This window comes from Typopeltis vanoorti, chromosome 11, assembly GCF_054136105.1.
Source record: "Typopeltis vanoorti isolate ZY-2024b chromosome 11, IOZ_Tvanoo_1.0, whole genome shotgun sequence".
NCBI lineage: Eukaryota > Metazoa > Arthropoda > Arachnida > Uropygi > Thelyphonidae > Typopeltis > Typopeltis vanoorti.
Window position 1 is genome coordinate 136,749,113 of NC_143559.1, and position 23,613 is coordinate 136,772,725.

The 23,613-nt window shown below is 34.6% G+C and overlaps 1 protein-coding gene across 1 annotated transcript in view; it reads right to left on the minus strand.

Annotated features, from left to right (window-relative positions):
* Chc (clathrin heavy chain) overlaps positions 1–23,613 on the minus strand; it is a 533,133-nt gene that overhangs the window by 440,872 nt on the left and 68,648 nt on the right. The window contains exons 4-5 of the mRNA XM_090400150.1: positions 11,877–11,995; positions 8,810–8,971 (exon numbers count right to left, since the gene is read on the minus strand). Of these exons, the coding sequence (XP_090256276.1) occupies positions 8,810–8,971; positions 11,877–11,995 (281 nt within the window). The remainder of the gene's footprint in view (positions 1–8,809; positions 8,972–11,876; positions 11,996–23,613) is intronic.

A 23,613-nucleotide genomic window follows, 5' to 3' on the forward strand; every position in this document is an offset into this window, starting at 1 on the left:
TCTGCTATTTAGATCCCCAGCAAGGACCAACTTTTCTTTTTTCATTGTGTCAGTTGCTTTTTCTAAAGCCTCAAAAAATTCCTCCACTTCTACCTTAGTATAACCTTCTGTGGGACCATAGGCACAAATAAGTCTCATTGTCCAGTTCCCCATTCTCATATTTGCCCACATTACTCTACTTGAGACTGCCTGCCATTCAAGATTAGCCTCATATTTAGTGTTGAATACTATGGATACTCCTTTTCCTTGATTGTCATTAAAGACAAAGACAATGAAAACAGGTAGAATTGTTGAAAATGTCAACTGTGTTGTGAATGGGGAACCTGTGGAACAAGTAAAATATTTCAGATACTTAAGAACTATTTTTAGAGAAGATGGTAAATTGAATATGGAAATAGACAACAGAATCAACAAAGCTGATATGGTAGGAAATCAACTGAATAAATTCATATAGAATAAGAGAGAAATTAGTCAGAACACTAAATTAGCTGTATACAAGACAGTGTTCAAACCAGTTTTAACTTATGGATCTGAGAGCTTGGATCAGAAGTAAAACACTTGACCAAAGACTAGAGACTGCAGATATGAGAGTCCTGAGAAAGATTAGAGGCGTGAACAGATGGCATCAATGGCAATATCATTTTAAAAATGAGGAGATTAGGAAAGAACTTGATATTGTCAGCATCCAGGAATGCGTTAGCAGAGCTAATCTCAAGTGGTATGGTCACTCAAACAGAATGAGCAAGGAAAGATTAGAAAAACAAGTGTTTTCTCTGCCAGGTTGGCAACAAAACAACCCAGAGGAAGACTAAGATATAAGTGGATTGATATGGTACAAAGTGCCTTAGACGATATAAATAAGATCTGATAATGTTGGAGTCTTGACAAGTAACAGACTGATTTGGAGGAAAATTGTAGATAGGAATTTAGTAATGATGCAAATTTTTCATGTAGTGCTATCATATCCTGTACACCCCTTGAGGGTACATGTCAGGAATTTGATGATGATATTTCTATCTTCAAAGGCACTTTTTACTATATCAATCCACCTATATCTTTGTCTTTCTCTGGGTCTTTTTCCTGCCAACCTGGCAGAAAACACTTGTTTAGCTAATCTTCCATCTCCCATTCTGTTTAAGTGACCATACCACCTGAGATTAGCTCTGCTAACGCATTCCTGGATGCTGACTATGTCAATTCTCATTGACAGGTTTATATTTATACGTTGGTTATGTATTACTAAATCACTTAAGGAATTGACAACGTAGATACGAACATAAATTAAATTACACTTTAATAAATATTTCCGATATTTCGGTAATGTCACATTGCCATCTTCAAAAGGAACTTGCAAAAAAAAGGCACATGCACGTAGTCACTACAGCACAGTAACTGAGAATGAAGTGATGAAGCTATTGTTCTCCTAAAAGTCCTGATTATTCCCTCTAGCAGGCTAAGTAGGTGTTCTTGGCCGTTGGGCTGCTGATGTAAGACTTCCAAATTTGGGGCAGTCTCATGCAACCAAATTTGTTGAGGTTTGGCATGTTTCTTAGGGCTGAGGCCGATTCCATAAATAGTCTTTTGAATTTGTATTTGCTGTAGTGTATTACTGTAGCTTTCTTCCACCATATTCTGTGGCGTGTATCCAGAGCATTGTCTGCAACATCAGAATGGCTGTACTTGTTAAAACGGATGTAGTACTTGTGTTCAGAAATTCTGATATTCGCTGTCCTGCCTGTTTGGCTAAAGTAAGACAGTTTACAGCTGCAAGGGACCTGGTATACACCAGGTAGGGCTAGGGGAAGATAAGGGATGCAAATTTTCTGCATGGTCTGTAACAGGAGGTCAGGTCATGTTTTTTTAAGATTTTGATAATTTTTTCCGAGGTGCCTCGGATGTAGGGAATGGTGATGGATTTAGAGTAATCCTTGTTGTTGAGGGAAGGAAGTGAGTTGTGGTTTGTAGGTTTCAATATTTTTGGGATTTTTTTGGGGGGTAGCCATTGGCTGAGAAAGCGTTGAGGATGTGATTTAGTTCAGTGTTTAGGGCCATGTCGTTAGAACAGATTAGTTTAGCCCTGTTGTATAGTGTTTTCACCACTCCATATTGTTGTAGGGGGGGGGGGGGGATTGGTGAATGTACTTGCCTGTATGGGTGGGTTTTCTATAAACTGAGAAAACAAAGTTCCATCAGGCTGGCGGGCGACTAGTGTGTCTAGGAAAGGGAGACTGTTGTTTTCCTCTTTTTCCAGGGTGAACTTGATTCTGGGGTGTTGGTTGTTTAAGTGTGTTAAGAAGGAGAGGAGTGTATCAGAGCCATGTGGCCAAATAGCAAACACATCAACGTAGCGAAGCCATATGGTTGAATTTTGTGGGGCAGAGTTGAAGGATTTTTCTTCCAAGGTCTCCATAAAGAAATTGGCCAAGGGTGGGAAGAGTGGTGAACCCATGGCTGTCCCCTCTATTTGTTTGTAGAATTTTCCCTGTCAAACGAAATAGCAGGAGTTCATTGTGAACTGAAATAGGGCTAAGATATCGGGAGAAAATTTAGCTAGGATTAGCTCTCAAGTTTCCTTGAGTGGGACATTTGTGAATAAGGAGGAGCCGTCAAAGCTGACCATTATGTCAGTATGTTGGAGTGTAAGGTTTTATATGCTGGCTTTGAAGTGGGCTGTTTTTTTTTTTTTTTTTTTTTTTTAACGTGTGATGATGTGTTGCCAGTATAGTGTGTGAGCACTTTGGCCAAATGTTTAGCTAATTTGTACGTGGAGGAATCAATGCCATCCACTATGGGATGTAATGTCAAATTTTTTTCATGTATTTTTGGCAGTCCATAAATACGCAGGGGGGGGTATATAGAGTTAAACGGCTTTAATCTTTTGGTAACTTCTACAGGCCAAGAAGCGACTTTCTTAAGGAGCCTGTGAAGTTTTCTGATTTGTCAGATGATGAGATTGTATTCGATAGGGAGGTATGTAGCCTGATCTAATAGAAGAGCATTAAGCTTACCCGTGTAGTCCTTTTGGTTAAGTACTACAGTACTTAACCTGACTTGACTATGTCAAGTTCTTTCCTAACATTCTCATTTTTAATATGATATTGCCATTGGTACCATCGGTTCACATCCTAATCTTTCCTATCTGCAATCTCTAGTCTTTGGTCAAGTGTTTTATTTCTGACCCAGCTCTCAGATCCATAAGTTAAAATTGGTTTGAACACTGTCTTATATAGAGCTAATTTAGTGTTTTGACTAATTTCTCTCTTATTCCATATAAATTTATTGAGTTGACTTCCTATCATATCAGCTTTGTTGATTCCGTTTATTTCCATATTCAATTTACCATTTTCACTAAAAATGAAATGTTTTAGTTCTTCTGTAGGTTCTCCATTCACAACGCAGTTAATATTTTCAATGCTTCTGCCTATTTTCATCTTTGTCTTATTATTGCTGACCGACCTTCCTATTACAAAGTTATTCAATTTAATCAGGGAATCTTGCAGACGTCTAGCACATTTATTTAAAAAAATGGCAAAGCAAAATTTGAACTTCAGCTTACTAGAATTACTGAGACTGATCCAAAAAGCTTTTACTGACATCTCTTCCTACTGGTGCCCACATGGGATACTCTTACTAGTTCAGTCTCTTAAGTTCAACTTTTCTTTGAATCACTTTTTATATGCTATAATTTATGTTCTAATCCTGAAAAGGTCTGACAGAAGATACTAAAGCAATTGTTTAACTGAATGAAACATCTAACATGAGTTTAACCAGCCCTAAGCTTAAAAATGCAAAAGTCTTCTTAGGTTTATGGACAAACAAAAAATTAGGAATCATATGTAAGATATAGGATATCACCTGAATAGAGCATGGTTTTATGAAGTCACAAGGAAAACAGCCAAAAGTAATAATGACTGACATTTATCTGGATTTGGCAAAGCCTTTGATAATTGTACACAAGAATGTGCTAATTAAAACCTGCCAAGCAGACATGATCACATAGTGATATGGGTAGGAAATGGTTGACAAATGACTGCCAACCATTTTCTAAGAATAGTTTCATATAAACTATGGATAGTTTAACAATTAAGATGCATTCACTGCCTGATGAAAGACCAGGATACTGGTTTCCCACTAAGCAATGAAATTTAATCTAAAGTGACCGAAGACATTCATCCATGCCTATGGAGGGATAAAAACCCACAGCCTTGTCAGAAAGCAGATATGCTAACCAATCAAGCCTGTGGTACCCTAGCATGATGTTAGGGGTCCCTTGTTTAATATGATGAAATGATTTAGAGTCAAATCTTTAGGTACAAAATTGTGCAAAATAGTGAGTTGCTCAGAACACTCACACCCCACATTTTATTCTACTTCTTACCAAATCAAGAATGTGATACCACATATACATGGGAGATTATTACCCAGTGCATGTATAGCTCTTTTTTTTCCCTGCTCTATTTCCCAATACTTAAACTTCTTGGGTTACCTGCTTAAATTAGTAAGAGCACAAGAAAAACTTAATACTAGTAAGCAAGAGAACTGTAAAAAGATATGAAGGAATATCATTAGTACCAGACAGTATTCTGGTTTCTGAAGTTGATGCAAGTGCTCAAATAACAATCACTCACTAAGATCTCTCAATCTGGTATATGCAACAGAGAATGTTACTTCTACACAGGATGAAAAGATGTGCTTGAGAAGGTTCTAAAGCTATTTCATAACATGAACAAAAATTCAGTAATACAGATGAGACATCGGCACATATGCTAACAAAATGTTCTGCTAAAATGATTAGGTCTTAGCTCAGCAAATATCTCACTGGAATGGAAAGAATGTATGACAGTCTTGTGTAAAAAGTGGTGCAAAAACTAATTTGTCTAACTATCAATCTACCAGTACCTCTGGAGTGGTGGTGAAGATTTCAGAGAAATGGTTAAGAACTCTCATAGGAAGGTTGACAGATGAGCTATATTTTACAAGGAACAGCATGGGTTTATTAAGGAAAGGTCATGCCTGAGTAATTTGCTCATATTTTATGATATAGCTGAGAGAGAGACAAGTGGAACAGGGAATGATACCATTAGACTATGGTATTTGAAAAGATACCATATGAAAGGCTGCTACAGATGTTACAGGCTATAGGATTAGAAGTTACTATTCACTTGAGGGCAGCTGCTGGAAGTATCAAAAAGTGATATGGGGAGTGTGAGTGCCAGATTTAAGATGACTGTTCCCAGCAATTAGTTCTCATATCACTGTTGTTATTCAGTCTATACATTAATAATAGTGGGAAGGACCTGACAGGAGATGTAAGTGTATAGTACATTATAATTACAAACTGACAGCAATAATTTGCCCATAGTTAGTACATTCACATCGTTTGAACATTCTGCACATCATTAGCATCCATGATTTGTCCAGCCATTGTTTGCTGATGATGCAAAGGCAGCACAATCCATTATGCAGGTGATGTGCAGCATTCACAGGATGCTTTGAATATGGAACTGTGGACAAATGATAATCAAATGTCAGTTCATTGTTAGTAAGCATAAAGTCTGATATTAAATTTCCAAAAGCATATTATATTGATGAATATGTAGATTTTCTACCTGTAAAATCAAATAAGAAGGAATATAGAGTTTATTTGGCCATAGCACTGCAATTAAACGAAACAGACTAGTTTCACTGTATACCTATGGTTTCTTCTAGGTTAGAATTAGGATGAACAAAAAAAATTTTACAATAAAGAGCTAACATGAACAATAATATTACTAAAATACTGTAACAGTTCCTACATGTTTCTGTAAGTTAAAAATGGAAAACAAGTGGAGCATGGAAGCTGACATGAGTCATTTATTGTTCAGTGATGTGGGGACAATAGTTCGCTGAAAAGAGTCTGTTATGTGATTTCCAAATATCACATAGGATTCATTGGTTTCTATTGAGTGCCTTGTGAGCAGATAATCACAGTAGATTCTTTTATGTTGCAGGCAGTGAAGTTGTCCTCTCTCTAAGGCAAATAACTCTTATTCCATTCAATGTTATGTGTGTGGAAGAAATTAAAAGCTAGACTAGCTGACTTCTCTATTGTTGAGATCACCAATGTTTTTTGTCTGATTTCCAAACTTCTAAATGCCTGCAGTATGTAAGAAAGGTCACAAGAACATGGAATATTATAAACTCCAGGATGTTTGTTGAAGGGACTGGTCTTTAGGTGAACGTAATAAACCTTGTAAAGTCAAAATGGGCTTGAAAGCCACTTTTATGTCATGAGATCTGAGGAGGCTACCGATATTGAGACAAAGTTTACAACATAAGGGATGGAAACAGAAGTTACTATCCCTTATTCTGTAGAAAATTTGGGATTTTGTAATGGAGCAGTAGAGAATAGTATTCTTTGTAGCATTTGCTCAAAATATCCATTGCTCACAAGCAGTTGGAGCAGAGGATGTAATTCTTTCAATTCGTCTTCATCTCTTGTAACAGAGATTGTCCTTTTCCTAAATCTCTATATAATACCTAGTTATTGTGATATATGGTGCAAAGAGGATGAATGTAGATTAACTTGTATGAGTAGGCTTGCAGTATATGCTAAAAGGTAGATTCTCTTTGACTTTTTTTTTTGTTTTGAAATCAAAACATCTAGAAAAGGTAGTTTTCCTTCCTTTTCACGTTCTAAAGAGAATTTTATTTTATAGCAAAAGGAACTGAGACAAAAGAAAATCATGCAGCTCGGTAACACATTACATATCTCCACCATATCAAAGGCTTTTTGTGTGAAAAAGTGAAGAAGTGTTTTACCAAGTTTTCCAAGAATAAATCAGCACTTCCCATTGTAAGGTCAGATAGATGCAAATTTTCCCATTACATCTGAAATAAATGGATTGGAGATGAGGAGGAAACAGATTGTCTCAGTTCTGTAACTTTGATTATATAAAGAAACTTTGTCCACTGGAATAGTGGTTATAACATGCTTTGATAACAAATGCTATCAAAGCATTGCATTTGGCTAATCTAAAAAAACCACATCAAACATTGTACATTCCAATGAGTCTACAGATTGCATCTTTGTTCACCGATGTTCCAGTGGACAAAATAAGTAAGGTACTTATTGACAATCTGTTTCCTAATGACTGCTCAACTTTTTAGGCATTGTCTCCACTCCAATTATCTCAGATGCAATGGGAAAGTTTACAATCAGCTATCTAACTTTGCAATGAGAAGTTCTGTCTTCTCCATGTGCTAACTTATTCGTGGAAAACTTGGAAAAACACTCAATTTCAAACAAAGAGCCTTCAGTATGGTGGAGATAATCAAATGACATCTTTATCATCTGGAAATAGTGTTATTGAGCTGCACAATTTTCTTTCATTTATCAACTCCTTCCACCATAAAATAAAATTCACTTTGAAACTACCCCTTTCCTAGATGTTTTGATATAAAAAAAAAGCTGAAGGAAACTTCTCTTTTACCATATACTGCAAGCCCACTCACTGAGCTATACTTGAGGTTTGGAGAGTGTTTAAAAGCTGCTGCTGATTCCAAAAACAATCTCTCTGACTTATAACTTCTGTGTAGCAGTTGTTTTCTTCCATTTGATCATGTGTGAAAGGATATCCAAGGCATGGTCTGCCAGTCCCAACTTGCCATAACAATAATGCTGAATGTATTTTTTTATGTTCTCCAAAGCAGATGTCAATAGTTCTTCCTGTCTGTTCATAGTAAACCATGTCACAAGCACAAGATACTTAATACACTCCTGGATGTGAAAAAGTAAACAGTTTGTCTTTAGGTGAATAGATGGGAGTTGCCAATTTAATATGGGTTTAAATGTGGTATGGTGATGATATTTATCAAATTCTTTAGATATATTTTCTGATTTGCCATGTTGACATCCACATCAGAGAACAAAGAAAAATACTTCGGCATTACAGTTATTGCAAGTTGAGACTGACAGACCATGCTTTGGATATCCATTCACACAGGATCAAATGGAAGAAAATAAAAATGCTATATAGAAGTTATTATAAGTCAGAGAGATTGTATGTGGAATCAGCATGCGTGCACGCACGCACACAGCAAAGTGTGCATCCTTTCTATTTTATTGGCATTTAAAATATCTATACTGTTTTTTTGCAAGTTACTTTTAACTGAGAATCAGTTATAGTTCTCATAATTTCTACATAACCATAGAAATCTCAGTAGATTCTCAGATTTCCCAGCAGATTCTGGTCAAAAGTGACTATCAGTTTCTCTAAAAAGAAAATTTGTTTGTTTGTGTGGGCATGCTTTTCCAGAAAGCTCTCCAGATACATGGAAACAAGTATATGGCTAGATTTTTTCATTCACCAGGAGGGAACAGATTTTTTTTTTATCAGTATTTTACACGTGTCAATTCCGGTATAATTTATTCAAATATGCCTACTCGGGGTATTTCCTTAATGAAACACAAATCGGTCACCAAGTCAGTAGTTAACAAGGGATTTGCTAACAAATGTTTTGTTTGAAATGAAATTTTGCATTTTTTAAATAGCTTTTTTTTCTCCTAGAGCAAAACAGCTGCCAGCTTCAAACTGTTAGGCAAGTTCAAAGCTTCTGGCTAAAATAAAAACATACTTAGCCAAAGATTCTGCTATATTCCATTAAAATGAGCTATAATATATCTATCATAATGAACGTTCTTTGGAGAAACTGGCCATTTGGCAAAATACAGCTTTAATTTTAATAAAAATTAGTCCAAAGCATGCTGATGGTCAAACATGCTAAAACTAAAAACTAACACTTAAATAGTTGAAAGAGAAGAGCTCACCTTTCCACCTTGAGCTGATCTTACAGCAAAACAAAATAATGTTGATGGTTCTGGATTTCCCTCTAATTTGAACTGAGAAAAAGCAGCAGCATGGCCTTCTATAGGCTGGCTTACTCTTCTTTCAACTGAGTAAAGTTGCATGGCTCCAACTACTCTGTTTTGCTGGAAAAAAATATATAAACAATGTAAATATGGTATTAGTGGTATAGTCTGATCAAATACATATTTCTAACTTGACTCTCATTTATTAAAAAAACTGGTTTGAACACTTATCTTGTTTATATATGAACACATATTTAGTTTAGTGTTCATTAATGTAACATTATGTATAAATTTATTCAACTTGGCTCCCCACCATGCCAGCTTTGCTTATTTTGTTGTCTATTTCCAGATTTAATTTGACATCTTCACTAAAAGCTGTGCATAAATGTTGAAATATTTTACTTCTATAGGTTCTCCACTGAGACTACAGCTGAAGTTCTCTTTGTCCCTGCTTTTTTTTTTTCTTTTAATGGCCGATTTTCATAATAAATTTGTTATAGCTGTTATTGAGTTTAATTACAAAATCCTGGAGACTTGCAACCAGATGTGTTCAAGAGTATGTTATCTGCATAAAGTAAAAGATGTAATTTTGATATCTCCAATTCTAACTGATATTACTGCCATTAACAGCAACCTATGTGTGAGCTTGGGTTGTCAATGCCAGCTTGATATAAACTGGAGGAAAAGAACTAACAAAATGTCTGATATAACGTCTAATATAAAAATAAAAAAAAAAAAACATCAGTCGTGGTGAATAAACATAGGCTAATTTTTTTATGGCACTGTTTACCATGTTGAAAGTAAATATGCAAAGAAATTATATTCTTGTTTAATCCATTTGTGTAAGCAAAGTTTGTGCATGAAGTATCTTCACAACTAGGAAGAGAGTTCTGAAAAAGATTAGTCATGTAAACAGATGGCATCAATGGTAGTACCACATTAAAAATGATGTTTCAGGAAAGACCTTGCCATTGCCAGCATTCAGAAATATGTTAATAGAACTAATCTCAGATGGTATGGTCACTTAAATACAATGGGAAAGGTAAGATTAGCAAAACAAGTGTTCTTTGCCCAGAGGAAGAGTAAGATGTAGATGGATTGATAGGGTAAAAAGTACCTTAAGATAAAAATATAAGATTTGATAATATTGGAGTCTTAGCAGATAAGATTAATTTTGAGGAAAATTGTTGATTGGATGTTAGTAATGGTCTAACTTTTTCAGGAGTACTATCATAATTATCCTGCAAAGAAATTATATTCTTGTTTTTTTGTTTTTGAACTGAACCCAGAGGAACCCCCCCAACATCTCAGAAATTTGATGTTCACAAAATCAATACTGGTTCTATGGGATTCCAGCCAAACTGTAATTGTTCCTTATAAAAATGTATTTCATTAATGAAGTGCTTTCTATAATACACATTTAGATTGGTATCTAAAGCAGAGCTCCTGAATAAATTAACTTTCAAGATGCTTCCAGCATCTCCTATGAAGAGGATCACAATGGACAATGCATCTCAACCACCTAATGTACATATTAATATTGTAGAACATTTTCCCCCCTTTCAAATAGTACTCCTTGTACCAATACCAATTAAAAATCAACCAACTAAGTTATGCTATCAGAATCATAATTAACATTTACTGTTTATTCAAAGTAAAAAAATGAAATGAATAATATGATACTTGTTTAAGGTTACAATAAACTGCCCACATACAGTTCGTATACTCAATGCATGTTTGTTTTTAATTTGTTCAGAGTTTGCATATATTTTTACTTATGCACTACAAGGATTTATTTGGTCTTGAAGAAAAAAAAAAAGAGCAAAGAAGGCACTAATTTCAGAATTGTCAGAACATCCTACTAAAGATGTCCAAAATTATTCCTTCCTTATATTCTTCATATATTTATATCTTTAAAAGATCAGTAATGCCCTAAAAATTGAGTAAAAAGCCAATGACATAAAAGGGATCTCCTAAACAAAAATAGGCAAAAACAGCCATAAAAATTAATTCACTTAATTTTTGCACTCTACCAAAAATCCAAATGGGTTACCAGTAGCTACTAACTGCTTTATTATACCTATTACATCGACTTCATAAATTTTTGCTAAGCAGGTGATCAATCCTGTTGTCATAGTTTGTAATGCCTGTCAGTGTTCTAGATGATGTATGCTTTTGCAAGGGAAGAAATAGTCTCCATAAGGGAAAAAAAAATAAGCTAATTCACCTTCAGTTAAAAATCCTTAATAAATGTTTCTTGCATCTTAGACAAGATTTGAAGTTATTTCAACCAAACTACACTCTTCTAACTACATAATAAAAGGTGCTATTAACTTTTATTCCTCATCTATATCACTTGGTAAAATCAGATATTTAGCAAGACATTTTTTTTTTTTTGGTAAAAATTAAATATAAAGGCAAAATCTTATTTTGTATGAAAGAAGTTTTTTTATGTAACTGAAGAAATGTAACTTGTTTACTAAAGGAGTTTCTTTTTGCAGTGCCACACTGCTAGCACCACTACCAGGTACTAGTGCCCTAGTGCAAACTTAGGTGTTTCCAAATAGGAAGTCCATGGCGAAAAAGAAAGTTTAGCACCAGAATACACCCTTGAAAAGATGGAAGTAAATCAACTGTGTCTTGAACGATGGCAAGATCCTCCAAGCCACGATTTATTCTACATTTTAATTTTATAATTTTCCAAATCAGTTAATAATTTAGATATTAACTAGGAAATAATGACTAATAATTCCTCAAGACTTTCTAGTTTTGAGGAATTTTAGTCACATAATTTAATACTTTAAAGTTAATTGAATTGCCTTTATCACAATACTGTGTTCATAATAAACAGTTTTGTATGAAAATGTTACCTACAAACCCAATTTGCATTTAAAGGGGAAAGAGAGATAAATGAAAAATCAGGAGGTTTGTAAAAGAAACAATTATAGCCTTACTTACATAAGAATTGACATCATAATATCTTACATTTCTTTATGCTATAAATCCCAAAGAGAAGAAAACATACCTGGGCTGAAATACCAATTAGGAGAAGCCACTGTAGCTTATGATCTGTTCTGTAATTAATAATTTGACAACCATTTAAACTGGAATGTCTATCAAACATTTTGGTAGGCTGAGAATCACCTAAAGAGAAAAATTTTAGTTATATAAATGGGGCTGCTAACATTGTTATTGCTATCTTTTCTTTCTAATAAATACTAGTGCAGGGCATACAAATTCAGTTATTACATGTATACTGATAGTACAGAAAGATAATACATAAATCTGCCAATGGAGAAAGAATAACCTAAATCCATTCATGAAGTAAACAATGTCACATTATGAGCATATTCTCAAAAATGAGTCAGAGGTGTCAGTGGTCATTCATATTAAGTTTAGCAACATTAAAATGAACACAAGAACAAAAGATATTTCACTGGATTTCATACATATCTTCAGATACAAAAAATTACAGAGGTAATTTACTAATGGAAAAAATTCAAGATTGAGATGTAAATAAAAAGACACCTATGTTGGCAACCCTCTAACAGACTATTTTTTCACATTGAAGTGTGAACCATTATCTTCTGTCTCATGGCCAATTAAAAATCATTCCGCAAGCTCTATGCTATCCTGATTAACTATCACACTACTCAATATTGCACATTACACAGTACTAACAAACTTGTCACATGATTAGTAAAATCACATCTTCACACAAACAGATGTCTCACCATTAGAAATTAACAGAATCATTTTTGTAAACTACAGTGAAAACCACATCCTTAACAGTTCAGACATGATTAGCTTTAATATTAAATTTCTATTTAATGATATAATACTAGCATTGAACCTCGATTTAGATGAAGTCTACTTCCAACCAGGAATATGAACAATTAAAATGTCTGGGCTATGGTGTCTAATAGCAAACACAGCTGCACGGCTGTGTTAATGCTTTGTTCTCTTAGCATTTCACACAGAAATCTACTAAGGCAGAAAGAACATTTGCTTAATGCAACATACAACTGGATATAATCCATGCACATGGGAGCAGTCTGTATATTTTTTGTGTTCCATGTAAAAACTTACAGGGAATCCACTGCAGTCTCATCTCTAACCTTTCAGTAAATTTCTGAACACAACATTGAGGGAGAGCAAAGCACTCAACACATTTATATTCAAAATTATGGTCTGCTGTTATGTAGATGAATGTGCTATTTAGTCCCATGGTACTATAATATTTTTTTTTTTGTAATTGTTTATGTTGAAGTGTGCTGTTATATTCTAAGATTTTATTTTCTTATTTTATTCTCTTTCTGTCTACCCTACTTCTACTCATTTAAATCTTTGTTAAGTTCTCTTTACCTTTTTCTATCTTAAGCTGATTAATTTAGTCCCTGCTTATAATCCTTTATACTACCTACAAGCGTTAGCGCTGTTAGTGAAAAGATCTCTAGAATACGCAATTCACGGATCCAGTGTTAACTATTTCCCAAGCGATATAATTCAGGGAAAATTAGTTTTTATCGACTGCACCTCCCTGAATTTATGTTATGGCACAGGAAGAGTAGTTTTAACACTTATAGAATAGATCACTTTCTAAAATAACACCATAAATAGCAGTCGTAATTTCTCTAATTTAAGCACACAGGTTCGGTTATTTTTGTGAGACAGTGCATTGGTCAAAAATCAGGTGATAATTTTTAAACAAACAAAACACGTTTATTTTATTGATATTGAAAATTTATTTTTCACTTGGTTAGACTATAATAAATTTAGTTTAATCCTTTTATCCAAGTGTGAGCAAACAAAGTTTGCATCCAAAAATATCTTCAGGACTGAGCTAAGGTGGTGCAACACCAGGCAACTCGTTGCAAAAGGTGGATGAAGCTATCACTAATATCCCAGTATCTCCCATAATGCAAAGCAACGAGTTGCCTGGGTGTTGCACCACCTTAGCTCAGTCCTGAAGATATTTTCAGGCACAAACTTGGTTGGCTCACACTTAGATAAAAGGATTAAACTAAATTTATTACATATTTATTTTACTTTAAGCACAATACAATATTAAACAAATTCTAATTCCTGCTTTAAACAAGTCATACCCTTACAATACAGACCTGCAATTCACAATGCTAAGAAAAACCTACTTAACCAACTCTAGACAATTTCTGGTTGTTACAATCAATATCACTGGCTAACATTCTTCTCAATAAATATATTAGCTAACTTTCAGCCTCAATTACTTCCTATAGTGACTTAACTAATTTTAACAAAGCTATTCAGCAGACATACAATTCTTGATCACAATCTCAGCATCAACACATTAAAATCTACTCGCAAATTTGTAGAAACAAATACAGACCCACCAGTCTGGATGACTTTTGGCAGTTCTGCTGACTGCTTTCTTCAGTCCTATATCCTAGCCTTTGCTAGGCAGCTTTTGGCAGTCATCCTGGGGTAATCCTTGTCCAGGATCTGTAGCATAGCTCACCATCAGTTTGTGGATCTAATGTCGGCGTGGCACATTCCGCTACTGAAAATACATCTCCGTAGAATGATCTTCTCCTGGGCTTTCTATTTCCACACAAGACGAACAAACTCGTTAAGCAGCCTTGAACCTAAACTCCCAAACAGCCTCTTTTATATGATTCAGAAGCCCCTTGTTCTTAGTGTCGGAGACCCCCTGAATCTTAAATAAATAACGTCACTGATGTTTTGATCTTCAGAGTTGACAGCAACAATTTTCTACATCTGAACAACTTTCAATATTTTTTGTTTACTTTTAAATTGCCAACAGTCTAATCCCCTTAACTTAAAGAATTACTTCTAACATTTTGTTACACCAAACCAATATAATTCATAATTTTAACCTTTATAATATTTTTATAATTTGTGAACAAATTCTATATCATTCTTTTTGTTAGTTAGCTTTACGAGTTTACAATCAGCACTTCTTTAAAACATAGTAAGTTACAATTCTTTCTTTTCTCATGGTTTGTGACCTCAGTAAAATCGATGCCGAAAAATCGTTATATAAAATTTCACCGCACTGAATTTTACAGTACATATTAATTGTTAATACATTTAAAATGGTCAATACACTTAATACAAAAACTCAAACTTTAACCTCACTAGACAAACTAGTCATATCCAATAATTCATTATTATAGATAAAGTAAACATAAACACGTAGGGGGTCTGAAAAGTTCTCTGCCTTGACCATGGATGGCAACGCTATCAACAAGATTGCTTTTTCTAAGTTAGTACATCTGTCATAAGCATCCATGTGAAACTGCAAGTCATTCTATCAAGTAGTTTGTTTTATACAGCTGTCTGGAGCAAAAGTGCTGTCTGTATTCCTTGAAATGGAAAAGAAGGTTTAACGCCAAAAGAAATTCATTCGAAGTTCATAAAAGTTTATAGACACTCTTCTCCTTTGTTTTTGACAATTAAGAAATGGGCTGCTGAGTTTAAACGTGGCTGTACCAGCTTAAAAATGATCCACTTGAAGGACGTCCAAAAAATGTAACACCACCAGAAATTTGATCAAGCGCACGATATGGTAACGAATGACCCGTGAGTCAAAGCAGATCAAAAACAAAATCTCATGAAAATTTCTAAACAGTGCTTTGAGCATTTTGACAAGAATAAAACAGATTTTGTGCATCTATTTATTACTATGGATGAGACTTGGATTCACCATTACACACCAGAATCTAAACAGCAGAAAAAACAATGGACAAGGTTGGTTGTTCAGCACCAAAGCAGACAAAGTCTGTTCCATCAGCAGGAAAAGTCATGATATCAGTGTTTTGGGATGCTAGAGGCATTTTGTTTATTAATCATCTTGAAAAGTGTAAAACAATAACTGGAGAATATTATTCTGATCTTTTAACCAGAATAGACAAAAAATTCATGAGAAAAGACCGGATTTGCAGAAGGGGAAAAAAAAATCATCTTTCATCACGACAATACAGCACCTGCCCACAAAGGTGTTTTGGCAATGGGAAAATCAAGGTATCTGCACTATGAATGTTGAAACATCCACCCTATTCCAATCTGGCTCCCTCTAGCTTCTATCTCTTCCCAAAAGTAAAACTCCTCCTTGCTGGTCAGTGTGTTTCTTCAAATCAAGCGATTGCAGCTATAGAGAAGTATTTTGCAGATCTTACTGAGAACACTACAGGGACAGGATAATGGCACTGGAGCATTGTCGGAATAAATCTATCAGCCTTAAGGCAGATTATGTTGAAAAAAAAAAAAAAAAAAAATTTTGAAATTATAAATTCATTTTTTCATTATTAGGCTGAGAACTTTTCAGACCATCCTTATACATAATGATATGTTAAAAAAATTCTAGAATCAAATTCTTGCCATGTATCCTCAAGGGATATACAGGATATGATAGTACTACATGAAAAATTTACATCATTAATAACTTCCCATCTATACTTTTCCATCAAATCAATCAGTTACTTGTCAGGACTCCAATATTATCAGATCTTATATTTCATCGTTTAAGGCACTTTGTACTATATCAATCCGCCTATATCTTGGTCATCCTTTAGGTTTCCTGCCAACCTAAAAGAGAACACTTGTTTTGCTAATCTTTCCTCGTCCATTCTGTTTAAGTGACATACCACCTGAGATTAGCTCTGCTAACGCATTCCTGGATGCTGATGTAAAGTTCTTTCCTAATATCCGTTTTTAATATGATATTGCCATTAAAGTCATCTTCATGTTCATGCCGCTAATCTTTCTCAGGACTCTCATATCTGTGGTCTCTAGTCTTTGGTCAAGTGTTTTACTTCTGACCCAGCTCTCAAATCCACAAGTTAAAACTGGTTTGAAAACTGTCTTGTATAGAGCTAATTTAGTGTTCCGACTAATTTCTCTTATTCCATATGAATTTATTCAATTGACTTTTTACCATTCCAACTTTGTTGATTCTGTTGTTTATTTCCATATTTAATTTCCTATCTTCACTAAAAATCGTGCCAAAGTAGGTGAAATGTTTTACTTGTTCTACAGGTTCTCCGTTCACAACACAGTTGACATTTTCAAAGATTCTGCCTATTTTCATTGTCTTTGTCTTTTTATTGCTGTCCTTCATACCATATCTATTACAACAGTTACTCAATTTAGTAAGGGAATCATGCAGACTTATAGCAGATTTATTTAGGAGTATAACATTGTCCGTAAAGCAGAGCTGATATTAACATCTCCAATTCATCATCTATATGGATCACATTATGAAGTAAAGTGGTATTAAAGTGATACATATAGATAATGAATAACAGAGGGGATTATGTACATCCTTGCCTCACACCAGATTTAACATTAAACCACCTTCCTGTACCTCCTTCAATTCTAACTGCTGACTTACAACTCAAATAAAGACTAAGTATTGCTTGATATAATGTCCCATTGACATATAACTGTAGCATATTGAATAGCTTCTCTCTTGGCACCTTGTTATATACCTGTTCCAGATCGACAAAACTTAAATATGGATCTTTGTTATATTCCCATAATTTATCAACTATTTGTTGTAAAATGAAGATCTGATCCTGATAGTCTATTTGGCCTGAATCCAGCTTGTTCTTCACCAAGCTTTTCTTCCACAATTCTTCAACTGTTTCTCAAGTATACTTGCATAAATCTTACCAGGATCACTCAGTAGGGTACCTCTATAATTTTCACATTGTTTTATTTCTCTTTTTATATATGGGTACTATGAGAGCTCTACTCCAATCATCAGGAATTCATCCCTCTGCCCAGACCTTCTGAACTATGCAGTGCAGCCACTAAGACTTTTATGCCACCATACTTCAGCATTTCTGGTCGAATGTCATCTACTCCTGCTGCCTTTCCACTTTCAAACCCTTTGGTGGCTTTTTCTACTTCAAGTATAGATATGTATTCCTGACTGTATGCATGTTGAGTGTTTTTTTTACCACTGTGGTATCACTGCTTGTTTCACTCAGCAATTTTTTTGAAGTAATTAATCCATACTTCAAGGATATCTTTTTCTCCCATTTTCCTGTCACCTTTATCATCTCTAACTCATTTTACAGCACTCTTTCCTCCATTTCGAAGCTTCAACAACATCCAGAATATTTTGCAACCTTCCGGATATTTATTTTCAACGTTCTTGCCAAAGTCATCCCATGACTTTTGTTTAGCTAGTTTTACAGTATTTAGCTTTCTTATATTTGTCTCTGTATTCTCTAAGAGCACAAGCCGACTTATTTGCCAGGAACTTTTGATATGCTTTCTTCTTTTCCTTCACTGCCTCTTTAACTTTGTGTCCACCATGGACACAAAGTTAATGACACAAAGTCTCTCTGGCTGAATCAATCAGGGTTTTCTTCAAGGCTTGCCACTGAATCTCCAAGGTTTAGTTCCTATTCTCAAACACTTTCATATTTTCTTCAATAATCTTTGTGTATTTTAGTCTACAGTTCAAATCTGAAAGCTGCTCAACTTTTATTCGCTTTAAAACTTTCTTACATGTTATTCTTTCAATATGAAATGCAATTTTATCCTGCTCAAGACTAAATAGTGATCAGTTCGAATTTCAAATCCTCTGCACACTCTGGTGTCCTACAGCAGGGAGAAAACATCACTACCAAACAATAACATCGTCAATGAGACTTATTCCATACCTCTTCTCTCCATGTGAATTTGTGCACATTTTTATGTTGGAACATAGTGTTAGTAATAACCATGTCCATGTCTTGAGCAGAACTCCAACAGGTATTTGCCAGTATTATTAGCTTTGCTCTTTTCTCTAAATTTTCCCAAAATATTTTTGTATGTCTTACAATCATTTCCTACTCTGCTACTTAAATCCTCAACAAGGACCAAATTTTCCTTCTTCATTGTGTCAGTGCTTTCTCTAAATCTCAAAAAATTCCTCCACTTCTATGACAGTAGAACCTTCTGTGGGACCATAGGAACAAATAAATTTCATTGTCTAGTTCACTCATTCTGATATTTGCCCACATCACTCTACTTGAGACTGCCTGACATTCAAGATTAACCTCGTATTTAGTGTTGAATACTGTGGCTCCTCCTTTTACTTGATTGTAATTGCCTGAAGATAATATTTTGTATTCATTGCTCAGAATGATCTCACCAGTTTTTGCCTTTTTTGTTTCAGTCACCCCTATTATAATCGATCTGGTACTTATCCTCAGCCATTCAGGCTTCTTATGTTCATAGTACCAATCTTGAACTCTGGTGATATTGAGTTGGGGTGTGCTTTAGGGTTTGTTCCAATAGCTGACTTTTTGCTGTTTGCCCTGGTTCCCCGGTGAAAACAACGGGGGCCTTGTTTAACCAGGTGACGCTCCAGCAGCCATGAAATTTTGTCATGTTGTACCATCATTTTGTATATTGGTTTAAGCCAATAAGAATACATTTTGGTCAACTAAATCCCACATTGCCAGCCCATCCTCGTTCGTTCAGTATCCAGGTAGATATCCAACAGGGTGCACACCACGAAAAGGTGAGAACTGGACATTAGGTCAGAAATCCTGGTCAGTTCTCCGTATTCCTTTAAAGGCTATGTGGAGGTCTCCTGTCAGTTATACAGCTTTGACCCTTAAACACACTAAAATTCTAGAAATATGTAAAAAAATTGTTTAAATTAGTTTTGTGCAAGAGATCATCTGTGTACCATACTTCTCTTGTATAGTAAGTCATATCATAATATTTACTGCAACACTTTGTGTACAGGAGTTTTTTTTTTTTTTTTAATTGAAAAATGTAATAACTTCCTTAGGAGTTGTTTAAGTATCAATGCAAGATAACTGGGAATAGAGCTTCACATCACACTGAAGGTATGTAGAGAACTGTCTAGCCTCTGACAATCCTCCAATCTGCACCTTCACATGGCGACATTAGTAGATATTAGGATTTCCATTCAGAGAAATTTTCGAATCTTTTCAAATTCTCAATTCCCAGGAAAAGTAACATGAGACTAGACATTTTCAAAAATTTAAAATGTACAAATAAAAAGCAGAACAGCAAATTTATTAAGTTTTAATTTCAATAAAATTAATATTTCATATTAGAGGTTTAATAGGAAAGTATTAGAAACTAATTTTAATGCTTCCAATATTGTATATGTCACAGACATCTTCAGGGAGTACAAATAACATTTCTAACACACACACATACAGTCACCCATTTGTTTCATTAAGTGTTGTACGGTCCTATCTAGGTAATGCATCCTCTATGGACATTTATAGGCAGCCTAGGATGTAAACTGGGACCTCTGACGATTATTGTTTCCCAAATTATGGGAAGTTTTATGCATCTGTATTTCTTTGAATTAAGCTGATTGCTGCTGCATATTCCAAAAACAGTCTTCTCTTAAATTAACTATGTTGGAGCATGGTAGTTTTCTTCCAGAAGATCCTGTGAGTTGTATCCAATACATGGTCTGCAAGCATTGACCATAGTCACGATCGCAAATGTACGATTCGTGTTGATCTAAGCGGATAGTGGCTGATCTACTTTTCGGTCCAAAGTAAGCCAACTTGCAGGAACAGTGTACTTTATATACTCTAGGCACAGAGAAGAGGGAGCTGATCTTTGGAAAAAATAGCAAGGTCAGGTCTTTAAAATCTACCAATGTGCCATAGACATAAGGAATGGTGATGGCATTTCTGAAATCCTTCTGAAGCAACAGGGGGAAGAACTGATTATTTTTTTTTAATTCTCTAATCACTATAGCTATTGGAGGTGTTGTTGTGTATATGATTGAGTTCAGGTTTCAGTGAGAAGTTCCACTGGAACAAAGATTATAGGCTCTATTGGTTAGTTTTAATGATGTCATATTGTTGAGAGGGATGGTGGTGGGAAAGTTTGTGAATGTATCTGCCTGTGTGAGCGGGTTTTCTATATACAGTAAATAAGAGGTTATCATTTGGAAAGCGTATTAGTAAGGTGTCTAAAGAAGGATAAACTATTAGTTTCCTTTCCATTGTAAACTGGATTCTTGGATATAGACTATTGAGGTGAATCAATAGTCTATATCCAAGTCTGGGCCATGAGGCCAAATAGAGAACACTTTGTTTTATATCTTAGCCAGATAGGTTTGAGTCTATGGCTCTTTTTTCAAAATTTTCCATGTAAAAATTGGCAGTGGGGGGGGGGGGACTCATTGCAGTTACTCTATTTGTAAATTTTGTTTTTCCAAGAAAATCCAGAATTGATGGCAAAGGAAAAGAGATCTAAGATAATAATTTGTAGCATGTATGATAGGTCTTGGGGAGAAGGGAATTAAGTTTGTAGTTAAACAATATGTCCAGGAGTGACAAGAACCAAAAGGTTTTTTTTTTTTTTTTTTTTTTTTTTTTTTTTTTTTTTTTTTTTTTAACAAATTTTGTAAAAAATTTTGTCCCCCTTACCAATTTTTACATGGGAAATTTTGAAAAACGAGTAATACTCAGCCCCTCTCCAACCCTCTATCTGGCTAAGATACACAGATGTGTTCTCTATTTGCCTCATGACAGACATGTTAGACTCCTTCCTCAGTAACCTCAATAGTCTACATCCACAAATCCAGTTTACAATGGAAAAGGAAAATAATAGTTTACCTTGGTAACCTCTTTCCAAATGGTAACCATGTTTACTGTATATAGAAAACCCACTCACAAAGGCAGATACATTCACAAACTTTCCCACCACCACCCCCTCTCAACAATATAGCATCATTAAAACTAACCAATAGAGCCTATAATCTTCATTCCAGTGAAACCTCTCTTTCAACTGAACTCTACCATACACACAACACCTTCCTATCCAATGGCTACAGTATTTACAGAATTTTAAAAAATAATAATCTGTTCTCCACCCCCATTGCTTCAGATAGATTTCAGAAATGCCATACTCTATGTCCATGGTACATTGGAAAAAATAGCCAGATCTTAAAAAAAAAGTACAACCTCTACATAGCTTTTAAACCCCACCAGAAACTTGCAACCCTCATTTGTTCTACCAAACATCAGTTCCCCTCCTCTCTTGGTACCTGGAGTACATAAAATACCCTGTTCCTGCAAGTTGGCTCACTTCATACAGACAGGTAGATCAGCCACTATCTGTTTAGATGAACACAAATCTTATATCTGAAATCACAACTATGGTCAATCTGGCCTTGCAGACCATGTATACAACTCACAGGATCTTCTGGAAGAAAACCACCATGCCCCTCAATAGTAAATTATAGAAGAAAAAGACTGTTTTTGGAATCTGCAGAAGCACTCAGAAATCAACCTAATTTAAACAAATACCGATGCATAAAATTTCCTGCAATTGGGAAACAATCATAAGAGGTCCCAGTTTACATTCTACGCTGCCTACAAATGCGCAAAGAGTACGCACAACCTAGAAAAGACTTCAGAGTCACCCACATATTTCATTAAGCATTGTGTGTGTGTGTGTGTGTGTGTGTGTGTGTGTGTGTGTGTGTGTGTGTGTGTGTGTGTGTGTGTGTGTGTGTGTGTGTGTGTGTGTGTGTGTTACAGATGTTATTTGTACTCCCTGAAGATATCTTAGTGACAGATGAAATATTGGAAGCATTAAAATTAGTTTTTAATCTTTTCATAGTGCTTTTTAATACTCTATTAAACTTCTAACATGTTGTTCTCCCATCACTTAAGTCTTAACATTAAAATGAGTATTGTACAGATTGTAGATTATTAAAATTTTATGAATTAAAATATTCAACTGCAATGAATATATTATTTTATACATCCATCTATGTTTCTTTAAAATATAAAATAATATTTTGACTAATATGGCTACAAATCAAGCACAATAAAACAGCTACTTGTAAACAGACGTTTTCATTACATTTAGCTGCTGCAAATCAGTTCATTAACAAAATGAATCCTCTTATTATGCAGTTTGTTACTTATAAAACTAAAGATTGCTACTAGCAGTTAACTCACTATCATGTTATTGAAGTTATTTTTCATTTTTTACTTTCCAATTTAGATCACATTGGATAACTTCATAAGATAACATTTATAATTTTAATATCACTTTGATTTATTTTCATTTCGAAACTAATCTGAAGTTCAGAAACGCCAACAAATGTAAAAATGAGAAACAATGCATTTTATTGTCTGAAGCAACTTTCATGCAAGAAAATTAACACTAGTGGACTAACAGGCATTTAGAACATATGCAAGAACCCCAATTTAAAAGAATTGTACTGATAAATTTCTGTATTTCCATCAGTACACTGATATCCATTGTAATGTTCATCAATTGATACACAAAATTTCATATTTTGAATATATTTTTTATATTCTGAAGACAGGAACCATTAACATAGGGATGTATTAATGGAAAGGAAACAACTTACACAAGAATTAGAGAAGTACCGCTGGCATTTATACAGTTTTTACTGAGGATGGCAAATTCAATTTGGAAATAAACAGAATAAGAAAAGCTGATATGGTTGGGAGTCAGTTGAATAAAGAGAAATAAGCTAAAACACTGAACTAGTAGTATACAAGAGCATGTTCAAACTAGTTTTATGTTATGGATCTGAGAATTCAAATAAAAATAAAGCACTTGATCAAAGATTAGATACCACAGTTATGAGTTTTGAGAAAAATTAGATGAAAGAACAGGTGACATCAATGGCAGAATCATATTAAAAATGAAGATATTAGGAAGAAACTTGATGTTTGTATTCAAGAATGTGTGAAAAGGGCTAATCTAAGATGTTATTAGTC